Genomic DNA, 22920 nt, shown 5'->3' on the forward strand with positions numbered 1-22920 from the left:
AGCAACCATTGGAAATCAATAGGACAGCCATGATGTTGAGGCTGAGAGAGAACTGTCGCTAACAGGTGTCTTCTCTTACAAATATTTCGATCTAATCTTGAGATTTATGCCCAAAGAATTGTTTTTCTTTCTATTTTTAATAGACACTAAAGTCATTCCTATTAATATCCACCAGAGAAAATCTTAAAAATTCGCCATCCGACTGATCCCAGCAATACCACGAATAGATAACTACAGGAATCTCGTATCCGTGCTATATTTTTCCAATTTTTTTTTCTTGTCTAATTTCCTTGAGCCTAGCAATTATTCATCAATTAGAAAATATTTATAAAGCATTATCTGTAACGAGAATTATCCAAAAATTACACCTGCTTTCGCTGAACAGCTGCTTTCACTAACCGAACTCTAACGGTCAAATAACAGGGCATTAACGTATAAAATTTATATATTAATAAACGAAAAAATGTAATATAATTCCATTATTTTTATATATGAAATATTGCAGAAAGTAAATAGAATTATAACAAGTTATAATCAAAATTCGAGATCGCTTAATAGGACTTATAAAAGATGGAGTGAGTTATAAAAACAGGACTTAAATCATGTACAAGTAATATTGAAAGCGATATCCTTATCTACGAATATAAAAACATGACTAGACTGGGGCCCATTTGTCGGGTTTAAAGGCCCAGGTGTAACCTTTTATTGCCATTTTTAAATAAATCTTATGTAGGAAAAAATCGTTTGATGTAAAAAATTGTAAGGATTTAATGATATTATTTATGTAGGCATAAAGATTTTTTAATGCTACTTATGATTAAACATTATCCATTAATAGAACAATTACAGTGTCCTCGGGGCAAGGAAGAATTCTTGATAGTACTAGTTCGACCTAAAGGCAAAAATTCATCGTACACTTAAATGCTGAGAACTTTGATAGGACAAAGTCAATGTTACTAAGTTAGTCTCCAGGTGGTATATAAGACACTGGATTCATTTACACGGCTTTCTTTTTGTTTAAAAATTTCTCTAAAAGGAATATATCAATAAAAGTTTCCACATTTGAAAAATAAATTGTCATTTGTCAGGGATTATTTAAATGTATAAATTATTTTAACAAATTACTTATAAAATTTCTATGTGAATTTATTAGATATATTAGAAAAAGGAGCCAAACATTAAGAGTGAGAATATTTGATAATTGTTATGTTAATAAGAAAAGTGGTACCGCCTGGGGCTCTTGTTTTTATAGAATGTTATTAAGTAGAGAGTAAAATGCTAGTCAGTTTTTTATCATCCGCATTTTTTGCTTTTAATTATTTATCATATCATTTTTTTATATCAAAAGAAATGCCTATAAATATGGATCTATGATATGGCATTACTATGTAACATTAACTTATTTCCAAGAAATATTTTGGAATTATTTTAAAATTATTACCTTATTTTAATCATTTATATATTATACTTGATACCTAAAATAATTTTTTTAATGCTTTTATTTTATAGAATATGTAAATCCGTGTTTTAATTATAATTAACTAAGAAGAAATTGTTGTAAAGTCTAAAATATAATGGTTTGTAACCAACCAAGTTTAGTACATTAAACACACTAACTAAAGAGAAGAATGGCTAAAAATATCATTTTGTTTATAAAGAATTAAATATCATAAATATGATATTTATTCTTTCATTATTAAATATATAAGTAAGGAGGTGAGGAGGATTGTTCAATTTTTCTAATTATTGTATAAATATTTAAAATTATAAGTAGAATTTTATCATCTTTGATATTTTATCAGTTTAATATTTGATACAGATACAAATCACCGTACAGAATTATACAGTTATCTATACAGATGGACGGAGTTGTATCAGATTTTATCCATATTAATTAATTACAGAGCAAAATCATTTATAATACAGTATATTATATGAGTTACAGTTGATTCTAAATCCATTAGAAACGATTTTTATCTGGAATTTTATCTGGAAAACAGTGAAAATATCAATAGGAAATAGACATAACGATTTAAAATCGAACGGATCTATAATTTTTTCTATACATAGAGAGATGCAAGATATGCCACTTCCCGACATGCGTGACGGAAACGGTCATAAATCGCAAAATAAATCTAAATCTAAGTAGAAAAATATACAAGTTATATCATTAAAAAAAAAATGAAACATCCAGCAGAAACGATCGAAGATAAGACATCAAACATTGTAAATTAATCAGAGTAGAGGGAATTATTACGGAGATAAAGCTACTAATCAGCACCTTAAAAAAATAATAATAATAACGATGATACAAAGCTAATAATAGAAACAAGCCATCTGTTGTCGGATGTTATAATTTAAAAACCAAAAGAAAAAAAATATATATATGTATATATTTCGTTAGTTAATTTTAAAAATAGAAAATTAAGAGCACGAACGAAATGCAATCGGAGTTTGTAAGTATATACAATGCAATGATCCATACGAGGAATGTTCCGGTCAATACTATAGTATATACGCATGCTCGTCTGCGGCAATGGTGCCAGTAGGTCTGTTAAAGAATATTCGAAAATTTTATTTCATAATCTAGCATAATATCTATTGATCAGTATGAGTTGCAGTTTCTCGTAAATTTATTAAAAAACACGCATCTGGTCGAGATTTATTTATCCTTTATCACTCAATTTTTTTTTCTTTCGTGTGTAAGAAAAGCTTTGTCATTTTAAATTTCAATCATTTCCCTCCCCTACTGTAAAAAATACAAAGAAATTTTATTGTTTAATGCTTCGTATCTATGTCAGATTTTATAATAAAAATAATTTTTACGACTTTTTATTATTTTTTTCTTCTTTTATTTTCCTTTTAATGTAAGCTATCCTTGATTGTATTGATTACATTTAGTTATATTGTTAAGTCATTCTGTCGTATTATTTGAAGATTTCTAAGCGTGACAGATGAATTTTGAATTATATTAATTAATATTTACGGTTATTTAACAAATTTTTTACTTGTAATATTTATATTTCTGCACTATTTTTTTTTAACTATAAATGCTCGTACTTTTTATTATTTTACTTAAAAATTGAGGAATTAAATAATTAAATACACGAATTTTGCAATTTTATTAATTAACAACTATACATTTAAAAAATAATAATAATAATTTTAGTTATTAAATGGTTTTATCCGTAAGGTAGCATAATAAAATCGATAGTTAGAACACGAGATTTTTAGTTTGATTAACTTTTATAGAAAAAAAATAATTTATTTTAATATTTTATAATATCATTCTGAATATGTTTGGGCACATATTTTTACCTTTTTGACTATCTTAAGTATTTTAAAGTATTATAAATCATATACAAAAGAGACTATTAAATAAACATGTCAACGTATCCTCCTGTTACAAAATTTTTCTTTTTATAGATGTTATTATTTCTCGGATCATTAATAACACTTGTCATTTTCTTCAAAAATTAAAAATGTACAAACGAATAATTTGATATTTTTTTAAAAAATTCATTTTATAAATGTCAATTTTTAATCAATCACATGCCAATTGTTTACACTGGAGGCAAGTATTTTACATTGTGTTGTAACCCATAAAATAAAGGGTGCTTAAGTACTGAAAGGTTAGTGAACTCTGTTCGTGCTTTTTTATTATATCCAACATCTCTACTGTTACTTTATATCACTTTAAATAAACAGAAACTGATAACTTATCAACTGATGCTACTATAGTAGCATTAAAGCTCATCTCTCACAATACTTGTATTTGCAACTTCATAGATAATTCCGGTTTTTCAAGTTGTTGTTACACACACCCAGAATGCTGTCATTTTCTCTATTATTTTCTTTTCTTTTTTTATTTTTACTTTTCGAAAAATAAACCGTGTGTATTCTTATATTTTTGGTGTCTGCTGTTGTCAGGCACGCCCTGTTGTCCACCCTCAATAGCTACAAACGTGGGAATCAACGTGGAAGTCGCACTTCCCACTTATCTCACGTGATTATTACATTTAATACTCACTAACAGGGTGTCACTCATTAAATCATTTCTAGGCTGTGACCGAAGAATAGTAAATAATATATATATATATATATATATGTGTTAAAGGAAATTATATTTTTATCTCTTGTGAAAATCTTTAATCTGTTTTCTTTTGTTTACAACTAGAAAAGGTCATACATAATGTTTTCATGCGTAAAAAATGCATGTGTATGAGAAGTTAATGATTAAAATAAGTGTAGGTTCTGCTCGAAAAGTTCAAGAATTAAAGTAATAATAATAATAATAATAATAATCTACTTTAATTATGTTTAATTTTAGAAATTTGGGGGGTTAAGCCCAAAATTTAAATAATTTAGTAATAAAAAAATATTGAGGAAAATTGCATTTTTTACTTCAAAATTTTGTGAATTTATCAATCAAAATAAAGTGAATAAAATTTATTTTTAATCACATAAATTTTTAAAAAATTTGTTGGAAATATTAAAGTTCAATTTTCAAAATTTTATAAATATTAAAACATCCTACGCAAATAGAAAAAAAATTAAAATAAATTTTTTAAAAGTTTTTATGTAAAAAATCGACTTTTGATTCATTAAATCAGAATTATTTTTAAAATCCTCTTCGAGCCTTTATTTTAATAAATATTTTTTAAATAAAATTCTCGAGAAGAATAACGTTTAATAACAAATATCACAATTACAATTTTATAATAATTAAAATATTTTATAGAATTATTCACGACAGTGGATTCACATCAGAAGACTTCAGGCAGTATAAGCCAGTCGTCTATAGCAACACGGTACAATCAATGGTGGCTATATTGAGAGCCATGCCAACATTGGGAATAAATTTCAGTAACAACGAGAGAGAGGTAAATTAATTTATTAAAATTCGTTAATTTTTTTTTATTTCTGTTATATTTCTAAAAATGTTTAAGAGTTAACATTCTGAAAAGGAAGGATAAGCGCAGTAACTTACATAACATTAATTTACCGTTTTGTCCTAAATTCTGTTACTATTTTAAGAAAAGTACATTTATCCCACTTTTAGTACATTTTAAACTATTTTTAGATTTTAGCAAAAATTTAACTTATGGTTTTTTTTTTTTTCCAATTCTTAAACATATTTACAGCCGTTTTAAAATGGCGAAATTTGATATTTTTACGTGTATTTTATGCAAACGTTTCTTTGTTATTTATACTTCCGTTAAATAAACTGGAGAGAATTTCTTGGATTTATTAAACTAGTTTACATTATTATTTAACTGAAGAAAGCATTAAAACAATTTTTTAATCGAATGAAAATTATGTTCTAAAGCCATTTTCAGTTGGCGATTTTTAAAAATTCTACATAAGAATATAAAGAAAATTATCAAAATATCTTTATGATGAACGAAATTATTACTAGAAAATTAAGTATTATATAATTTTGGAAATATATTATTATGATATAAGCTAAATATTATATTTAAAACAATTTAGTTCATAATATATATATGAAATAACGCTAGAGAATTTGTAATTATAAGCGGCTTAGATGAAGTATAAGCTGGATATTTTTAGATAATTTTTAGGAAGTATTGACAATAAATAATGTTACAGAAGTTCGCTGTCTTTATAATAATTGAAAAAATCTAAAAATTAAATTAATATGTGAATACTTTTTAGTCAAATTTCATGGGCGTCGAGTGATGAGGTAGAAAAGAAGCAAGAAATGTTAAATAATTAACTTTATACAGCATGTAATCTTAATAAAGTTTATCCTAACAAGAGAGAAATTATTAGAGATACAATAATGCCAAAATTTTCACTAAAATTACACAATTTTATAATATAAAAAGCGATATTTGTAACGATTAAAAAGTGTAATGTTGGCTTTCTTGCACTGTGAAGTGGTTATACAATGAAGCAATCTTTACAGGCGGTGTAGATTAAAGTGAAAATATTTAACTTAAAAAATCGATTTATTAAACGTTTTATTTGATAATTTTAGGCTGACGCAAAGATGGTATTTGATGTTGTATCAAGAATGGAGGATACAGAACCAATCTCTGAAGAATTATTGAGTGCCATGAAAAGGCTATGGAATGATACGGGTGTACAAGATTGTTTCGGACGGTCGAATGAGTATCAGTTAAACGATAGCGCCAAATAGTAAGAAAATTCGACTTTTATTTTAGATATTTAAATAAATTTTAATTTAAAATTTTACATAATTAATGTATTGCTTAATTAAATTCTGTGTGTGTGTGTGTAAAAAAAGCGAGATATTTTAATTTTCCAGGATATTTCTCTAACTAAAACTTAGTTAATATACTATTATCTTTAAATTTTAATATCTTTTGAAGTTTCTAAATATTTCCGAAAAAGAATTTCGATTATTAAAAACTTCAAAGAATATTAATATCAATAAATATTCATTTAGGCATTATTTTTCTCTGACGATATTTAAAACTTCGTCTTAATAAGAATTACATCGTTTTAATTATAAATTTTAATAGAAATTATATTTGAAAAAATCTTTTGAATTTGAATAATTTATTTGTGTAATTTACTATATTTATCAGTCGAGAAAACTTTTTTATTCTTTTAATACTTTTCTGAAGAAGAAATTGTATTTATTTGTAATTTTAAATCGGTCATATTCGTGTAAAAATACAATATTTATAACATAAACCTTCATTTATATTCATATATTTAATGAAAAAATAATAATTACAATACAGTAATAACAGATTCCTGTAATGTTTCTACTTACAGCATCTCATATTCAATAATATTTATAATTTTAAAATAAATTTAAATTGATATATCTATAAATTGAAAAATAAAATTGATTTTTGTAACAACTGTAACAATAATTAATCAAAATACAGCTGAGAATTACTCTTAAAATCATAATTAAATTAATAGATTTTGATTTATCCTGTTAGCATTAAGTGACATTTAACTTGTTTGACATGAAAATAATTAGAAAAAAAAAGCTTGTAAAATGTAAAAATATTCCTAAATTTTATTTATAATTTCAAATTTTATAACAATTTAGGTTTAAAATAAATGAATAAAGTTTTAATTGTAATATTTAATTCTTCAGATATTAAGGTGTGGAGTAAAATATGATAAAGAAATTAACCTTTAAATTATACGTTAATATTAAATATATAAAAATTAAAAACTATTTTTTATTATTTATTTAATTACAAAAAAATGTCAAGAATATAAACACTAATAAATACAGTATTTAAATGTTTATTATATAATACGAACTATAATTTAAATCGTTAATTATTTTTTTATTTTAAAAATTACATCAGTTACATTTGAATTTAAAATAAAATAAAAACTCTATTCATTTTTTATTATATTAATTAGTAAGAATTTTATATAAAAGTATAAATAAATGTAATATTTTACATTAAAAGTTGATTAGTTAATCAATATTTAAGGGTCTAATTAATATTCTTTAAAAAATTGTTGAAATTTTTTCAGTTGAATGATTTTATCCAAATTTTTTAATGATTTATAACTGATAATTTCATTATCAAATTTATAAATATATATTCCTTGTTGAATATTTAAAAAAAAACAAAATTAAATAACTAAATAAATTAGTAAAAGGGAAATGCTCTTAATTTTTACACAGAATTTAAATTCTGTGCAAAAATAAAAAGCATTTTATTGCATAATTATCTTCTATCAACAGTTAAAGAGGAAGTTTACTCAGTTTAACTGTACATATTTTAAACTAATAACAAAAGTATTTATCATATAAGATTCTACCTAAAATATTTCTCATAAGTTCACATTACATTATCATACATCCTATCATATTTATTCCTATGTTATAAATGTTATTTTAATATTTTTCACTTTAAAATTTAAACAAAACTCTTGGGATTTTCTATATAACGGTTCTTTATGGTAAACTGAAACTGAAACTGGAATCTTTTTGATTATAATGTTTGAAATTCTAATTAAAAAAATATAAATAATGGAAGATAATAAACATAGTAAAAATCTCTTTAGTAATTTGATAGGTTAATTTTTTAAATTTATTTACCATTTATTTACCTATTATCCCCCGCACTTCATTGAAAAGTGGTACAGTCTACTTTTTTAATTTTCCGCTTATTTTAGAGTTGACGTACTAAAAGTAAAGCGAATGGTAATTGGTTAACTTCTAACTCTAACTCTTGATCCTTGGTTGTGAATACGCCGTTACAGTAAAAATGTTTTGTTTTATATGTGCATGAATCTAAGAAATAATAAAAAATATATTGTATTTAAGTTTAACTGTATTGTTTATATCACAATTTTTGCATTAATAATAATTTTGGAAGCTCGAAATGTAAAAGAATCGACAAAATTCGAGAAATATACCCATTGATTTCAACAATTCAATGACAAATTGACTTATTATGATTAGGAGATCTTTTACTAAGACGAATTGTCTATTAAGAAACACCAACTGTTAATCCTTTTTAAATTAATTTTAGTTCAAAATCTTTATTCAAATAAAATCGTAAAAATAAGGAGGAGAGTAACAGTCCTTAGTAGATTACAAAGATATGTTTGTCTAGTAGAATCATATACAGTAATACCCTGAGTTATGTAAGTAATGCGGACGTAGACTTTTATGTAACTCGAATTTTACATAAATCTAATTTGTAAATTGCTTAAGTGTAACTAAGTAATTAACTCAATGCTGTATTTATTATTATGTGTACAGTACATATACTATTTATTATTATTGATTTTTGTATAAAAGAATTGTGTACCAGAAAGAGTGCCCTGTACGCTTGCGTACGTGTTTACAATTAGACCGAAAAGTAAAGGATTAGCAGAGCAAAAAATGTAAACTGATCATTTTTGATACCTCACTTTAGGGCCTCGTTATGTCCTGGGTCCTGTGCCCGTGCACCCATTGCACCTGTCTTATTTTGTCAGTAGAGAGACGATGCAAAATGTTTTAATTTTGTGATTCTCATCTAACAATCTTATTCTAGTAACTTAACCATCAGTGATTCTTTCAGAAAACATCTTACGGAGAGTATTTTTCTGATCAGAAGGGGTAATAAATGCAATTTATTGATCAATTGAAATAATAATCATTAGAATTATAACAATAATCAAGAGTAGAAGCAATGATCATTTGTATTTTTACAAAACTTTATATTCCCGGATTCCCGCTGAAAGAAATCCTGCTTACCATTACAACTTTTTGTGATAGTTGAGGCTTCAAGTTGTGAAAAAATACTTTGCTTCACAGTTTAGTTAATGTAAATATGCGTAATAAGCAGCAAACTTGCCGGCATTGTGTATACATATGTTTTATTATAGTTTTGTAAATGTCTTCGTTAGTATGAAATATTGTAGGAATCTTGCGGAGTCATCAGCAAAGTTCATCATAATATTTCTTTAGCGCGATTTTTGCAGTTAATTAATCGAACAAAATTCTCAAACGAAAATTAACATTTCCAGAATTTGGTACATTGCAATCAGAATTGTGATTTAAAATGAATTTTCGAATGGGGAAATAAAGTAAAATTATTTTGTAAGTTTGCCCAAGATATTCTTCACGTATTTCTCAATAATTGAAATTTTCAGACGTAAAATAAAATTGTTACGTAGCCTATAATAAAATTATAGTGTATATTTTTCTAGATTTTCATTTCAAGAAACAATTATAACAAATGCAAATACTGTAGAGTAGGTCTAAAATATGGAAATTGTACAGATTCTATGGTATTATGTCGGTTATAAAGCTGAAAATTTGAAAATGAAAAGCCTTGTTCGAGATTTAAGTTTTTTCAAAGAATAAGAAACATCGGACAAAAATTAATCAAATGAATTTAATTTTAATGAATTTTCAGTTTACAGTCTGCATTATTAAGGTTGAATTTGAAAATTTAAGACAATTTTTATGCAAGAATTCAACTGAGATGCCTAACGTAATTTAACCTTTCACTAAATGTTGGTAGAATTAAATTCAAATTAATTTATTAAAAACCATTTAATATATAATAAAATAAATATTTATCAACAATCTACGAAACTTTTGATTCTTGATTGTGAACAGGAACATTAGGGATTGTTCGTAAATTATGTAACTCAGATGTGGATTGGAGGGTATGCAGGTAACTTTTGTTACGATGTATTACAAGGGGGTGAGGTATTTACAAAAATGTTACGTAATGCTAGGATCTAAACCCTTAGGTAACAGAACGATTCATTTTTGTTTCTGAAGTGTTAAATAGAGAACCGTACTGTTCATGCCACTGCTTTATACGTTATACACAAATAATGACGTTAAATACCCCGTGCTGTGTGTTATTCCCAAACAATTAAGGCGGTTGATCGAGGATACGCGGTACGTAATTACGGGGTGGGTATGTGCGATCAGAGTTACGGAACGTTATGGGGATAAGATGGTAGAAAGGTATAAAAATAGTATTATGCAATTAATGGACAAGTTAAAGAAGTTTTTTTATGTGAGTTTGACTTTGATAATTCATTCTGCTCGACAATATCAAATATTTTCAATCGCCTAGAAAGCATTTTTGTTTACGTTTGACGTAGTTTGAGGTAAAACAAAAATGAAAATGCCCCTTTTAAAATTTGATTGGCTAATTTGTGTTTAAGGATAAATTCGTTACTTCATGCGTGAAATTCCCTTAAATTTTTCGTATTGGATTTATATGACAAGTAACTTTCTATTTTTTCCAAGTGTACAAAATTAGATATTTGATTTGAATTCCTCTTAATGTGATTTTAATGTAGCTCTTGAAGATGAAAGAAAAAATAATATTAGGCATGAAATGAATTCGAAATATGCTCTCAAAATCTATTGTCACATAAAATGCATTGAGTATACGAGAGCGAAAATAAAATTCGACTTGCCGAAAGATTCGTATTAAAGAAAGTTAGTCTTCCCTTATGTATATAGGATAGATTGAATATGGTTAGTGATGTACAATCTGATAACATTAAACGAAATATTTCAAATCTGCCTTGCTTTCAAGTAATACGTAATTGAAAAAATAGATGAAATGAATTCAAATATGCCAATTTGAAATATTATTTCTTCACGAAATTATTATAAACTAGCAGGTAGGCCCGGCGTTGCTCGGGCAAAAGTAACGATAGCGAAGATTAAGATTATTACGTTATAGTCAACCTTACTCGTTTTCACAGAATGCAAGAATTGGGTCCCCTGTTTCCAGACTAATTACAGAATTTTAGATGGGTCTAAAAATATGTTCGATTTCCCGCAAAAACGAAAAAAACTGCATCTGCGTCTTGCACGTCGCTTTCTCTTAACACTTCCATTGTTGACACTTCCATTGTTACTTAACACTTCCATTGTTACCTAACACTTCCATTGTTACCTAACACTTCCATTGTTACCTAACACTTCCATTGTTGATGAAAGTGTTAAGTCTTAATCCTGTCCCTCGCTACCGTGGGGAGGAATTTCGAAAAAGCCCTTCTTAGTGTGCGTTCTCGTGACGTACCCTAACTGTGTACCAAATTTCAACTTTCAACTCCTAACCGTTTGGGCTCTGCGCTGATTATTATTATTATTATTATGTTGGGTTAAGTGAGATATACTCGGTTAACACCGGTGGCTGTGTACTATGCCGAACCAAAGTCAAGGCATAGTAACCAAAACAGAAATTAAAGAAGTGTATCAGTGTGTGTGTCTGTATTCAGGAATTTTCTCACAATATGACATGTATTCAATATAGTGGCCTTCTGTAGTGTGATGTATGTGTTTCTATTCAATTGTAATGTGCCCAGGCTTTTGTGTAGTGTGTGTGGTATCACACCTGTAGAGGAGAGAACAACAGGTACAATAAGCACTCTATTCATCCTCCACAGATGCCTTATTTCCTGGGCGAGTTCTGTGTACTTGCTAATTTTTTCAGTGCATGCGTTTTGTATATTGTGAGTGTTTGGAATGGATATGTCTATAATGTATGTGATTTTATTGTGTTTGTCAATGAGTGTAATGTCTGGTCTGTTGTGGTAAATTGTTTTATCTGTGATTATGGCTCTGTCGTAGTACATTTTGTGCGTGTTGTTTTCCAATACTGTCTGTGGAATGTATTTGTAGTATGGTTCGTGGATGTCTACTAATTTGTGTTTCTTTGCAAGCTCTTGGTGTATTATATTTGCTACTTGATTATGTCTGTGTAAATAATCTGTCTGTGCCAAGAGCTTGCAACCAGAAGTGATGTGTTGTATAGTTTCTGGCATGATGTGACATTTTCTGCATGTGTCATTTGTGAGTGTTGCATCTTTGAGTATGTGTTTTCTGTAGTTTTTAGTATTTATGACCTGTTGTTATCATCATCATCATCATCATCATCAACTCGTCTCGATTATATATATATAGATTTCGAACCTTTCATTAATTGAAAAATTCTAGAATCTATCAGGCATAGCTTACGCCACGTTGGAATACTCAAACAAGGCATGGCATGAGAGAAAAGACAATAATTATATGAAATCTATATACAGCTAAATCAATTTTTTGAAATCTTTCATTTCCTGTTAAAACTAATGACAAAAATGTTTACAATTCAATACAAAATACTTTAAATATATTAACCTTTTAAAAGATTTATGCTATACTTTTATGCAAATTTCAAGTACTGTACAGTACTATCGAAGAAAAGTACTTAAATTCATACCGTTTACATTGATTTAAATATTTTACTTTATATAAATTAATGACATAAAATAGGAAGACTAAATAATTATTAATAATTGCCGTATATATGTATGGTTTCATTCATTCATTTTATCCATTAAACTTAATAAGGATCCACAGGTTGATGACCTCTCTTTGCAACATTTAATGAATTTGAATGAAATTGATATAGATTATATCATTTGCTTGCAATGAATAGTAATATCTACAAAATGAATGTTTTATTTTGATATAAAATAATATGAAATAAAATCGTTTTAATTAAACACTTGGCTTTATTTCCATCTTTATTTAGTTGATATCAACTAAATAAAGATGGAAATAAAGCCAAGTGTTTAATTAAAACTCAACTTCGGGTTCATAGTCCTAACAATCACACAAAACACGGTTTCAAAGAAGAAATGAAATAAAATCATTGAATTTTAGAAAATTAATACAATAATATATATATATATATATATATATAATAAATTTTCATTTTATGAAATACAGCGAAAAAAATCATATCTTTCGCTAAAATGCAAATTGAAATACAATCCAACCTCCAATTAAAAATACCTCTCAATAGCGGACACCTGTAAGCAGAGGCCATTTTATTCAGGAACATATTTTCAAACAAATATGCATACAAAACGAAAACCCTTCAAACGGCGATCATTTTTAAATGTTTCTCTTCAGTGGCCGTTGTTCAGAGGTTTGACAATAATGTAAAATACATTGTTAAATATTTTACTATGTATCAATGTATCTAATATGTTTAAAATAGAGGCAATTACGTAAGTTAATGAGATTAATGTATGCATGCGAATTAACTCGAAAAGCAATCGATATAATTTAATAATTTAGATTTTAATCAGTCGTATAATAAACGTGGATGAATGATGTGTGAAATGGATGATGATATATAATAATTTAATAATAATATATGAAATTTCTCAAAATCTTTTAAGATTGTTTTATTTTCAATTATTGGATTTGTTCGTCTGTCCGTCTGTCCGTCCTTAATCTCGAGAACTGAGTTAGATAGATAGAAAATCAAGACTAGATATGGAAAGCTTAGCGGTAGGAAGCCCCGATGAACTATATAAGAACTTCCGATCTAGTCCGGAAGTCACGTGAATTTTTAAAAATATGATTTAAAAAAATTGCAGCACGTGTAACGCGTGAGCTCCATTCCAATGCTTATTTATTTGATTTTTTCCCCTTTAATTTTCTGAAATTTAAAATTGTACTTCGTTGCTTTAGTTAAGTGTTGATAATTTCAAAATATAAAGTAGAAAGATGATGATAAATTTACGAAAATATTCATAAAGACGGTAAATTTTTCGAAAAATTCACGAAAAATCTGTAAAATTTTCAACTACACATTTTATATTAGCGATTTCCAAAATTATTGACTCTTTCGGCTTCTTTATTTTCTATTTCTTTTTTAAATTTTAAATCAGAATAAATCATGTTTTAAACTCTCGTGACATATGCTTATAATTCAACATACGTATTTACTGTTTGAATAATTAATTCATATGGTTGTGGCATTTCAAAATATTCAATAAAATATTGAATGTAATAAAAAAAATATATATTCTAAATTCATATTTTTTTAAATTAAATTTTTTATTCGATAACGTATATTGTGATAAATCTACTACTTGTTAATATAATTGTTAGTTGGGTTACGTTAATTATTTTTTAAATTTAAATTAGCGGTTATGAGGAAAATATCGATCAAGTTACATACTTTGCTCTGAATTTAGCATATTAAAATACATTTTTAGAAAGATTTAGAGAGAATTCTTTAAGAATTATTGCTTAATATCGTAATAATTTGATACGATAGGCATGAAGCATAGAACAATTTTTTTTTATTTTATTTTATATTAGGCTCTGAAATTTACTTTATTTATTCTATAAATATAATTTTTTTTACAATTGTTTATATTTTTTATCCTATAACTAGTTCTATGAAGCATGACTGCATTTAAAATGATTTTATAATCGTATACGTGAATGGGATTTATCATCATCCAATCAATCTCATCCTTCATCCTGATGATGGATTAGTAAAATTCGAACTCTCATAAATCGAAATAAAATTTGAATCCTCATAAATCTACAAGATATTTTTTATATAAATATCCTCCTCAGAAATGTGAAAATTTTATTTCTTAACGATGGGTCCATTTTCAAAACTAGTTTTTAAATTATTTGAAATTAAATTTGGAAATAAAGAAATTTAGAATAATTTAAAATAAAAATTATTTTAAAATTATTTCATAAATATTTTTTTAACTAAAACAGCTTTTTAAAGTAAATGAACCGTAATTATTATTCGAGAATATCAAGTTTTTATAATTTTCTAATGGAATTAATTTTGCATGATGATGATGATGATGATGATGATAACATCGAAGAAATTTTTATGTAGTTTCTACTCATTTTCAGTATCAGAAAATAATGAATTATTGTAGTATCGTAGTTGAAATATCATTAGTAACAATACTGTAACAATTAAAACGTGTTATATTATTAAATTTAATAAGTACTGTACTATATCATTTTATAAGTACAAACGTAAGTTAATTTTTAATTTAAAAAATATCCAGATAATTTCATCCTTAATTTTAAATTTATTCCGCATTTTTAATCTCATAAATTACTCAAAATTATAAATATTAATTTGTTTTGGCAATTATTCTGAACTTGACAGATTGAAAAAAAGGTTTTATTTGTCTTAAATTATCTTCCTTGTGTGAATATATATATCATATGAAGAGTTATCTTAATAATTAAGCAGTCAAGTAGCCGATTTAGTTGATAATCAACAATAAGATACAAATCGAAATCTTTGTTTTCTCATAGAAAGAAACAAAGATTTAAAAATCAAACTTCAGTTGGGATCTAAAGAATTTGGATTCAGATTTGGAATGCGGATCAGAACATGAAAGAAAATCATATCTGAAGTTCACATTTCATTGCTATATATTCAGATTTGAATTCATATATGACTGTATTCACCAACGAAGAGTTGAGTGTGGAATTTAAAATTAACCAATTAGAACTCACGTACTTAAAGTAAAATGAATTCTGATTGTTGATTTCCACTTTGACTCTCAACTCTTTATTGTATTGGTGAATACAACTGATACAGATTTTTTAATCTGGATCCTGCTTTTTTTACGTAAACTTAGGATTTATGTGTTAATTAACAGTTTTGGTTTTACTATTTGTTATTGATATGAAATTTTTTTTTAAATAAAGCAACTAATATTTTGATAATAACGCCATTTAAATAATCCGTAATTGCTTGAATGTTTATTAGACAGGAGCAATGTTTTTATCATTAATTTCCAGTTTCGGGATATCTATCCATATTAAACTACACTCAGATATTCTATAACACTGTAATAATTTCTTTTTACTTTACTATTAGTAAGTAATCAGTTAATAGAGTGACTTATTCTATGAAGTTTAGAAACGTAATTATGAAAAGTTGTTTAATTAATTCCATTATTACAGCTTCTAAATTCCTATTTATATTTTTTCCACACGTTTTTAATGTTAAGTTAACGTTGAGGCTTGACTTTAATCAAGTATTTTGTCGATTTTTCTGGTAAGCATTTTATAAATTGAGTTTTTAAAAATTGAATACAGTGAAATGTATAAATATGTGAAATGATCGCAGCAGTTAAATTTGTTATTTAAAAAATAAATAAACCTGTATTGAGAATATTAATTTAATTTTAAACTCGTTTAATAATTTATTTAATATTTTAAAGTATATATATATTATTAATATTAAAGAAGAGTTTATTAAAATATGAACACGATAAGATTGATGCAATAGCGATTCGCTTGATGCTAACGAGTAAAATCAATGTTCAATATTCCATCAAATAATTATTATTGAAATGAAAAAGTTTGCGTGATTCTTTACCAATCCATTATAAAATCAACTACTGAAATCTTTCTTAGTCAATGAAAACACTGATTATTCTTAGTTAGGTTCGATTATGACGTGAAATTTGATGTGGATGCTCAGAAGATTGAATCCGTTTGACCACGAAATTGATCTTATTTATCGAATTTTTGTATTGTTTTTTAAACATTTTTAATGGCCGAAAAAGATAAAAATGCCGCAAAACTTATTACACTTACAGTATAATGAATAAACAATTGGTTAAAATAAAAATTTATTGAACAATATATCGGAATATAAAGATATAGCATTAGCAATCATATTAGGAAATGTTTGTTTACGTACATTTTTCAATAATTTATATTCGTATATTTTATTTTATTAGGCTTAGAAAATCTTCAAATTTTATGCAATTTTTTTATTTTATTGTTTTATTGTTTAAGTTTGAAGTTTTGACATCGAATCGTTTATGGAATATTAGCTATGGGAGATCCAGGATCGAATCCAGGCTATCAAAACAATCCAGAAATTTTTCGGTAGTGATCTATGTTTCTCATCACCTTGCTGCCCCAATGGAGGCCCAACTAAATCCGCAATAAGTTCTGAATAAAAGTCCTCTTAGTGCCCACAGGGCGAAAAGAGTAGTATATATATTAATTTATTATAACTAGACAGTTTAAACTTTTCGAGATGAGCATTATTAAGTAACATAAATAGTGAGAGAATAATAATAATAATAAAGAGGAGAATTTTTATACTATACATTCGATATAATATAATAGTCGAATGATTTGATTTTAGTAATGAACAAATATTTATTTCTTTTTGTTAATTTTCGTCCGATGGCGATAATTATGTTTAATTAATTTTCTGAAGACAAAGTCCTTCCCGGAACATGGGACCACCATTTTTAAGTTCCAAACATTACACTTTTGGCGACTGACCTTTCCTTTTAGGCTACTGGCCGCCAAACAGTCCTTTAAAAACACAAACATATATCTAATTAAAAATATTAACATTTGTAAAGAAGCAGGAACTGGTAAAGTACGGACGTCTTCTATTCTCCATCATGCCTTCTTGGGGTTGGTTCGGCTTTTATCTACAACGAAATAGGCGCTGGTAAAATGTAGATGAGGAAAGCTACCCCCTGGCGACGATATTTTAAAATTTGTTTTCAGAAAATTAATTAAACATTTATTTCTTTTATCAAATGGGACTAAATACTTTAGGCACATTTGTCTAGATCTTAATTTCTTCAGATATCTATATGGTTTACAAATTATGATTTACATTTTGAGTGTTATGAAGAGCCCAGTGGCGCGTTATAGTTTCATGGAACCCGGGCAAATTTGAATTAGTTGGCCAGGTGTACAGTGTTGACAGTGTTGACTTCGGGCGTTTTTCTTCGGAAAAAGTTTTTGAGCGGAAATTCCCCGGTATTTGCGTTGGTTTTTTTTAACGTGATCTCTGGAAGGTTTAAGTTTTGCGTTGCGCCCGTGCCACACCATTAATCTAAGGTTCCCCGAGATGGCGAAAAATTTAAATTTTGATATTCTTACTGAGTTTATGAGTAATGAGTTTATAAAAGATTGGTTTGAGGACTCCTGTTGGCGAGGGTTCCAGACAATTGCCCTTTTTGCCCATAGGAGCACTACTACGAGCCGCTGGTAGAGCCTGAGAAAAATGGCATGAAATCCAGGCCATCAGAACGTGAGATTTCACTCATCTCCCGAAAACTATAAAAAATATGTGAATAAAATGAATGAAAATAGATTTCTCATCACTTATCAGACCAGTTTTATTTCTTTATTTTTAATAAAAGGCTAAAATTTGGAGAATTCTTGGTGTTCCAAACCTGATCCAAATGGCCTGCTTGCTCTTTCAATCTGATGTTATGTGTTTAATTGTAATTTTGAAAGTTATTTAAGTATAGTTAAATAAAATAGATTTAATTTTAACTTTAATTTAAAATTGCTGTTAATTTTTTTTAAATTAAAACAGCCAATACCCTGTTTAGGAAATATAACTTTTTTTTTTTTTTTAATTTGTCTTCTCTAAAATTTTTAAGAATTTACGTAATATACTGAAAAAATTTTTAAAATCTTATAAACATTATAAATTATAAATTAATTAAATAATATTTTTTAAATCGACTTCGATTGAAATTTATCAAAATTACTTAAATGCTACATCAGTCAATGAAAAACATTTTCTAATAAATATGCAGTTTTTATGTATATTGAATCTAACGATTGATAACTGAATTTATACAATTCTATTAAATAGAATATTTTTAAATTGATATTTTCGATCTTTATTTTGGGAAAATATTTATCGAATAAATTCTCATTTTTTGCTTTATTTGTTGACTCATAGAGGATAGACACTATTCATCCTCTCATTACTTGGTATCAAGCTATTTATTTATTTTTTTTTAAAGAAAATACATTATATAATAAAGCCTACTGACTTTTTAATCATAATAACATCAATTTTTTTAAAAATTTTTAATAATTTCATAAACGAAACCTAAAAAAATTGTTTACCACTTGAATGAATATTCGTGAATTCAGCATAAAAAAATTAAATTAATTAATTAAGAAAATCGGATTTTATAAATAAATTTTGTTGTAATTTTATTTTAAAAATTCGAAAATAATATTAATTTCTATATTTCTACTCTTCCGTTCTCTATTTTATATTTTGAGTAAAAAATTTCAAAAAGTTAATTTTTCCCCCTGTTTTATTTTTTTCAGAATATTAAAAGTTAAATTTATTTATATTATCAAATTTTCTTCATCAATATTATTTTATAGGTTGCTTTTAGTGAATTTTAGATATATTTATGTATCGTAAAGGCGTGAAAAATAGCGAGGTTGAGGCCGAAGTTTTAAACGCGAAAACGTGTACGTCGGACGTTCAGCGCCGCTTTCCTGTAAGCCTAGAAGTTTGACAATGGCGTTTGGAATGTCGAGCATGATTCCACTGACTTACCAAACGCCATTGTCAAACTTCTAGGCTTACAGGAAAGCGGCGCTGAACGTCCGACGTACACGTTTTCGCGTTTAAAACTTCGGTCTCAACCTCGCTAATATTGGTTATCGTGACAACGGGAGCTTCTAAAAATGTTTAATGTTACTGTGCGTGCGCATTAACATTATATTCGATTGATTATAATCGTAAAATTTTCATGTATAATCCAAGTAATATCCATCGAAAAGATTTTGTTTTTAATTTATGAAAATAATTTCTATATAAATAAATAAGAGATTACAATAATATATATATATTTAAGTTTTCCTGGAATATCTTTATCGCAATTGAATATTGCAGGAAGAATTGCGTATAATATTAATAAATGCATTAAATATTCATTTATAAGATAATTTATAAAACTTTTGCTTTATTATATATAATACAATACTATGTAGATTTAAAAAATGCAATTAATTATTTACTATTTTAATTATTCTTAAATTGGATGTTTTAGAATTCAGAATTATAAATTTACTGATAAAATAATTAATTCTGAGATAAGTGAACTAATTCATTTTTTTAATACTTTATTAAAATAAATATTGTAAATTGTTTTATTTTTATAATCAATATTTCCATAAAAATGATTGTAAATAAATTAATAAAGTAAAAAAAATTGGCGTATTTAAATATTTTCTAAATATTCTATATATTTTTTGAAGATATGTTTAATAATATATTAAAATAATCTTAACTTCTGTATAAAAGTAATTATACTCTGTATTTTCTTAATTATAATATTATTTTGTACAAAACACAGATATTATAATGATTGAATTTGCTAAAAATAATTTTGATAATTTGATTTTAATATTTTATTATCTGATGTTATTCACGCTCAGTATGTTATGAATAATCTTGTTACTTTCTCGGCTGTTACATACAGAGAGGAAGTACGGCGATCAGTCAAAAGTGACCCTCCCAAAATTTTTACATTTTTGGACTCAAAGAACTTTGAATCATTAATAAATGCAAAGAGAAAAAAGTTGGGGATTTCTGTATGTATGGATGTGTTTAGGGAATACATTTTTTTTCACTCACTTTGAAGTTTAATAACTCCTGTGCCTTTTGTCAAAAATTTCTGAAATTTTTCAGGAAAGTTTGTATATTAGGGGGAAATGTTTCAAAAAATTTTCAGGAAAATCGGACCATTGGTTCGGGAGATATGGCTCCCCCTTAATATCTCCCAAACCAGTGTGAAGATTTAGAGGTAATGGTAGGAATGATTACAGATGAAAACAAATAAAGAATGCCGGAAAGTTCAGCAATAATGTAGCCAGCTTTTTCCCCGTGTCAAGTTTTCTGTTGTTTAAACTATTACAAGATACCACAAGTTCTATTAGAGTTAATGTGTCATGAGAGAGTATGCTACAAAATTTAAATAAATTTTTACAATACATTTAATAAAAATGTCTTTATTACTTACCCAACAGTTTTAAATATACAAAATTTAAAAAAAAATCAATTTCTATGTATATTGAACTGGCATTGCAGTATCTTCTTATTGATGTTGATTGAAGTTATAGTCCTTATTATAAATTAACATTAGATCTCTATATGAATGTATATTTTATTAATAACTTTAAAATTCTGTAGGAAGTTTTCAATGTGATATTTTCAAAGAAAAATATGATAATTGTTCAATTTTATACTTTAATACGTTGTATTAAAGTATAAAATTGAATAATTATCATATTTTTCTTTATCTTCAAAGCATTCAATCTATTGAATTTTAATATTGTAATGTGTTGTTACATAATTATTAGAAATATTTTTAAATATTAAGTAGTCACGCATTACTATAATCTGACTTTCAAAATTGAAATGAATAGAAAATTAATTATGACTGAAATTTCAAGTTAAATCAAATTAAAGTAAGATTTTTGTTTTTAATTTTTATATATTTAATTTTATAATAAATAGGATAATTTCTATAAGCAATAAATACAATTCAGTAACAATTTTATAAATTTTAAATAATTTCTATAATTGGTATCAAAGGTTCAATCATTATTCAGCAAATATGTAGCATATTCAATATGATAATGTATAGTAAAATATTAGTAACTGAACTTTGATTTTTATATTTAAAATGTAATAACTGTAAGAATAGATCTTACATAATGAAGAGAAATACATTGAGCTATTTATTAAACTTTTCATCAAAACAATCAACATATCAAATTAACAGTATGTCAATATATATAAATATTAATTTGATATGTTGTGATAAAATGTCGAATTTAATACAATTCATATTTAAATAGGTTAAATTATTGATTATTACAAATCTAAATTATATCTTTAGCAATATTTTTTCTTATATTTTAATATATTACAAGAAAAAATAATACAATGTAAAATATACGTTCCTGTCCTAATTGTAATAATCACACACATATTCCTGTTGATAAAGGTTACATAAATGTAAGATGTATTCAAGAACATTATTGTAACTTTAGAAATCTTCATTCTTTATATCATACATTTTATAGAGTAATAATTGTAACTACTGTATATTAAGTGGATTAATATGGTTAATTATAATTAGTTTATTTTCAAAGTTTTTTCCCTTCACTTTTTTCTTTATTATTTTTTGATTTTCTGTATAAAGTGTCTGATTATACACGTACATTTTAAGCATTATCTTTCACATTGAAACTGTCATCAAATAAAGAATCACTTATATAAAAAATGATTTAATAATTTTTAAAAAAAATGCTTGATATTTAATTACATGTTCGATAATTTATTTTGCCATTTTACTGAAATATACTAGATCTAAATGTAAAAATAAAAAAATAAAAAAAAATATGGCCACGGAAATAATAAAAATTTAACACTGAAAATGGATTCAATTCAAGCTCTTCATTCAATTATGATTTTATACTAGAGTGGAAAATATAGAATTAAAGAATTGCTATAACATTCCTTACATTACTTAAATTTAAATCCTGTTTCCTTTATTGAAATGTAGCAAAATATAAGTTTTTTGGTGGTTTTTGATATTTTTGATAAATTCTATATACACTGCCGGATTATGTATACAATCTTTAATTATTATATTCTTTAAAGCTGAAGTTTGTAGTCGAAAATACAGTGTGGTCACTCTAATCCGAACTAATTGAGACCAATGGCAGTTCAGATTGACAGGGATACGATGGTTAGAATATGATGCTTACGCCTTGAGGCTGTTTTTTATACTGTTGTAAGATAGTTTACAGCAGGAAATAGAAGTTAG

At 26.1% G+C, this 22920-nt stretch overlaps 1 protein-coding gene across 1 annotated transcript in view; it reads left to right on the forward strand.

The window, feature by feature from the left end:
• Positions 1-22920, forward strand: part of LOC136982891 (guanine nucleotide-binding protein G(o) subunit alpha-like) — a 102275-nt gene that overhangs the window by 1336 nt on the left and 78019 nt on the right. Inside the window, exons 3-4 of the mRNA XM_067279448.1 lie at positions 4742-4883; positions 6005-6165. Coding sequence (XP_067135549.1) covers positions 4742-4883; positions 6005-6165 — 303 coding nt within the window. The remainder of the gene's footprint in view (positions 1-4741; positions 4884-6004; positions 6166-22920) is intronic.

Source organism: Centruroides vittatus, unplaced genomic scaffold, assembly GCF_030686945.1.
Source record: "Centruroides vittatus isolate TY-2023 unplaced genomic scaffold, ASM3068694v2 contig_874, whole genome shotgun sequence".
Taxonomy (NCBI): Eukaryota; Metazoa; Arthropoda; class Arachnida; order Scorpiones; family Buthidae; genus Centruroides; species Centruroides vittatus.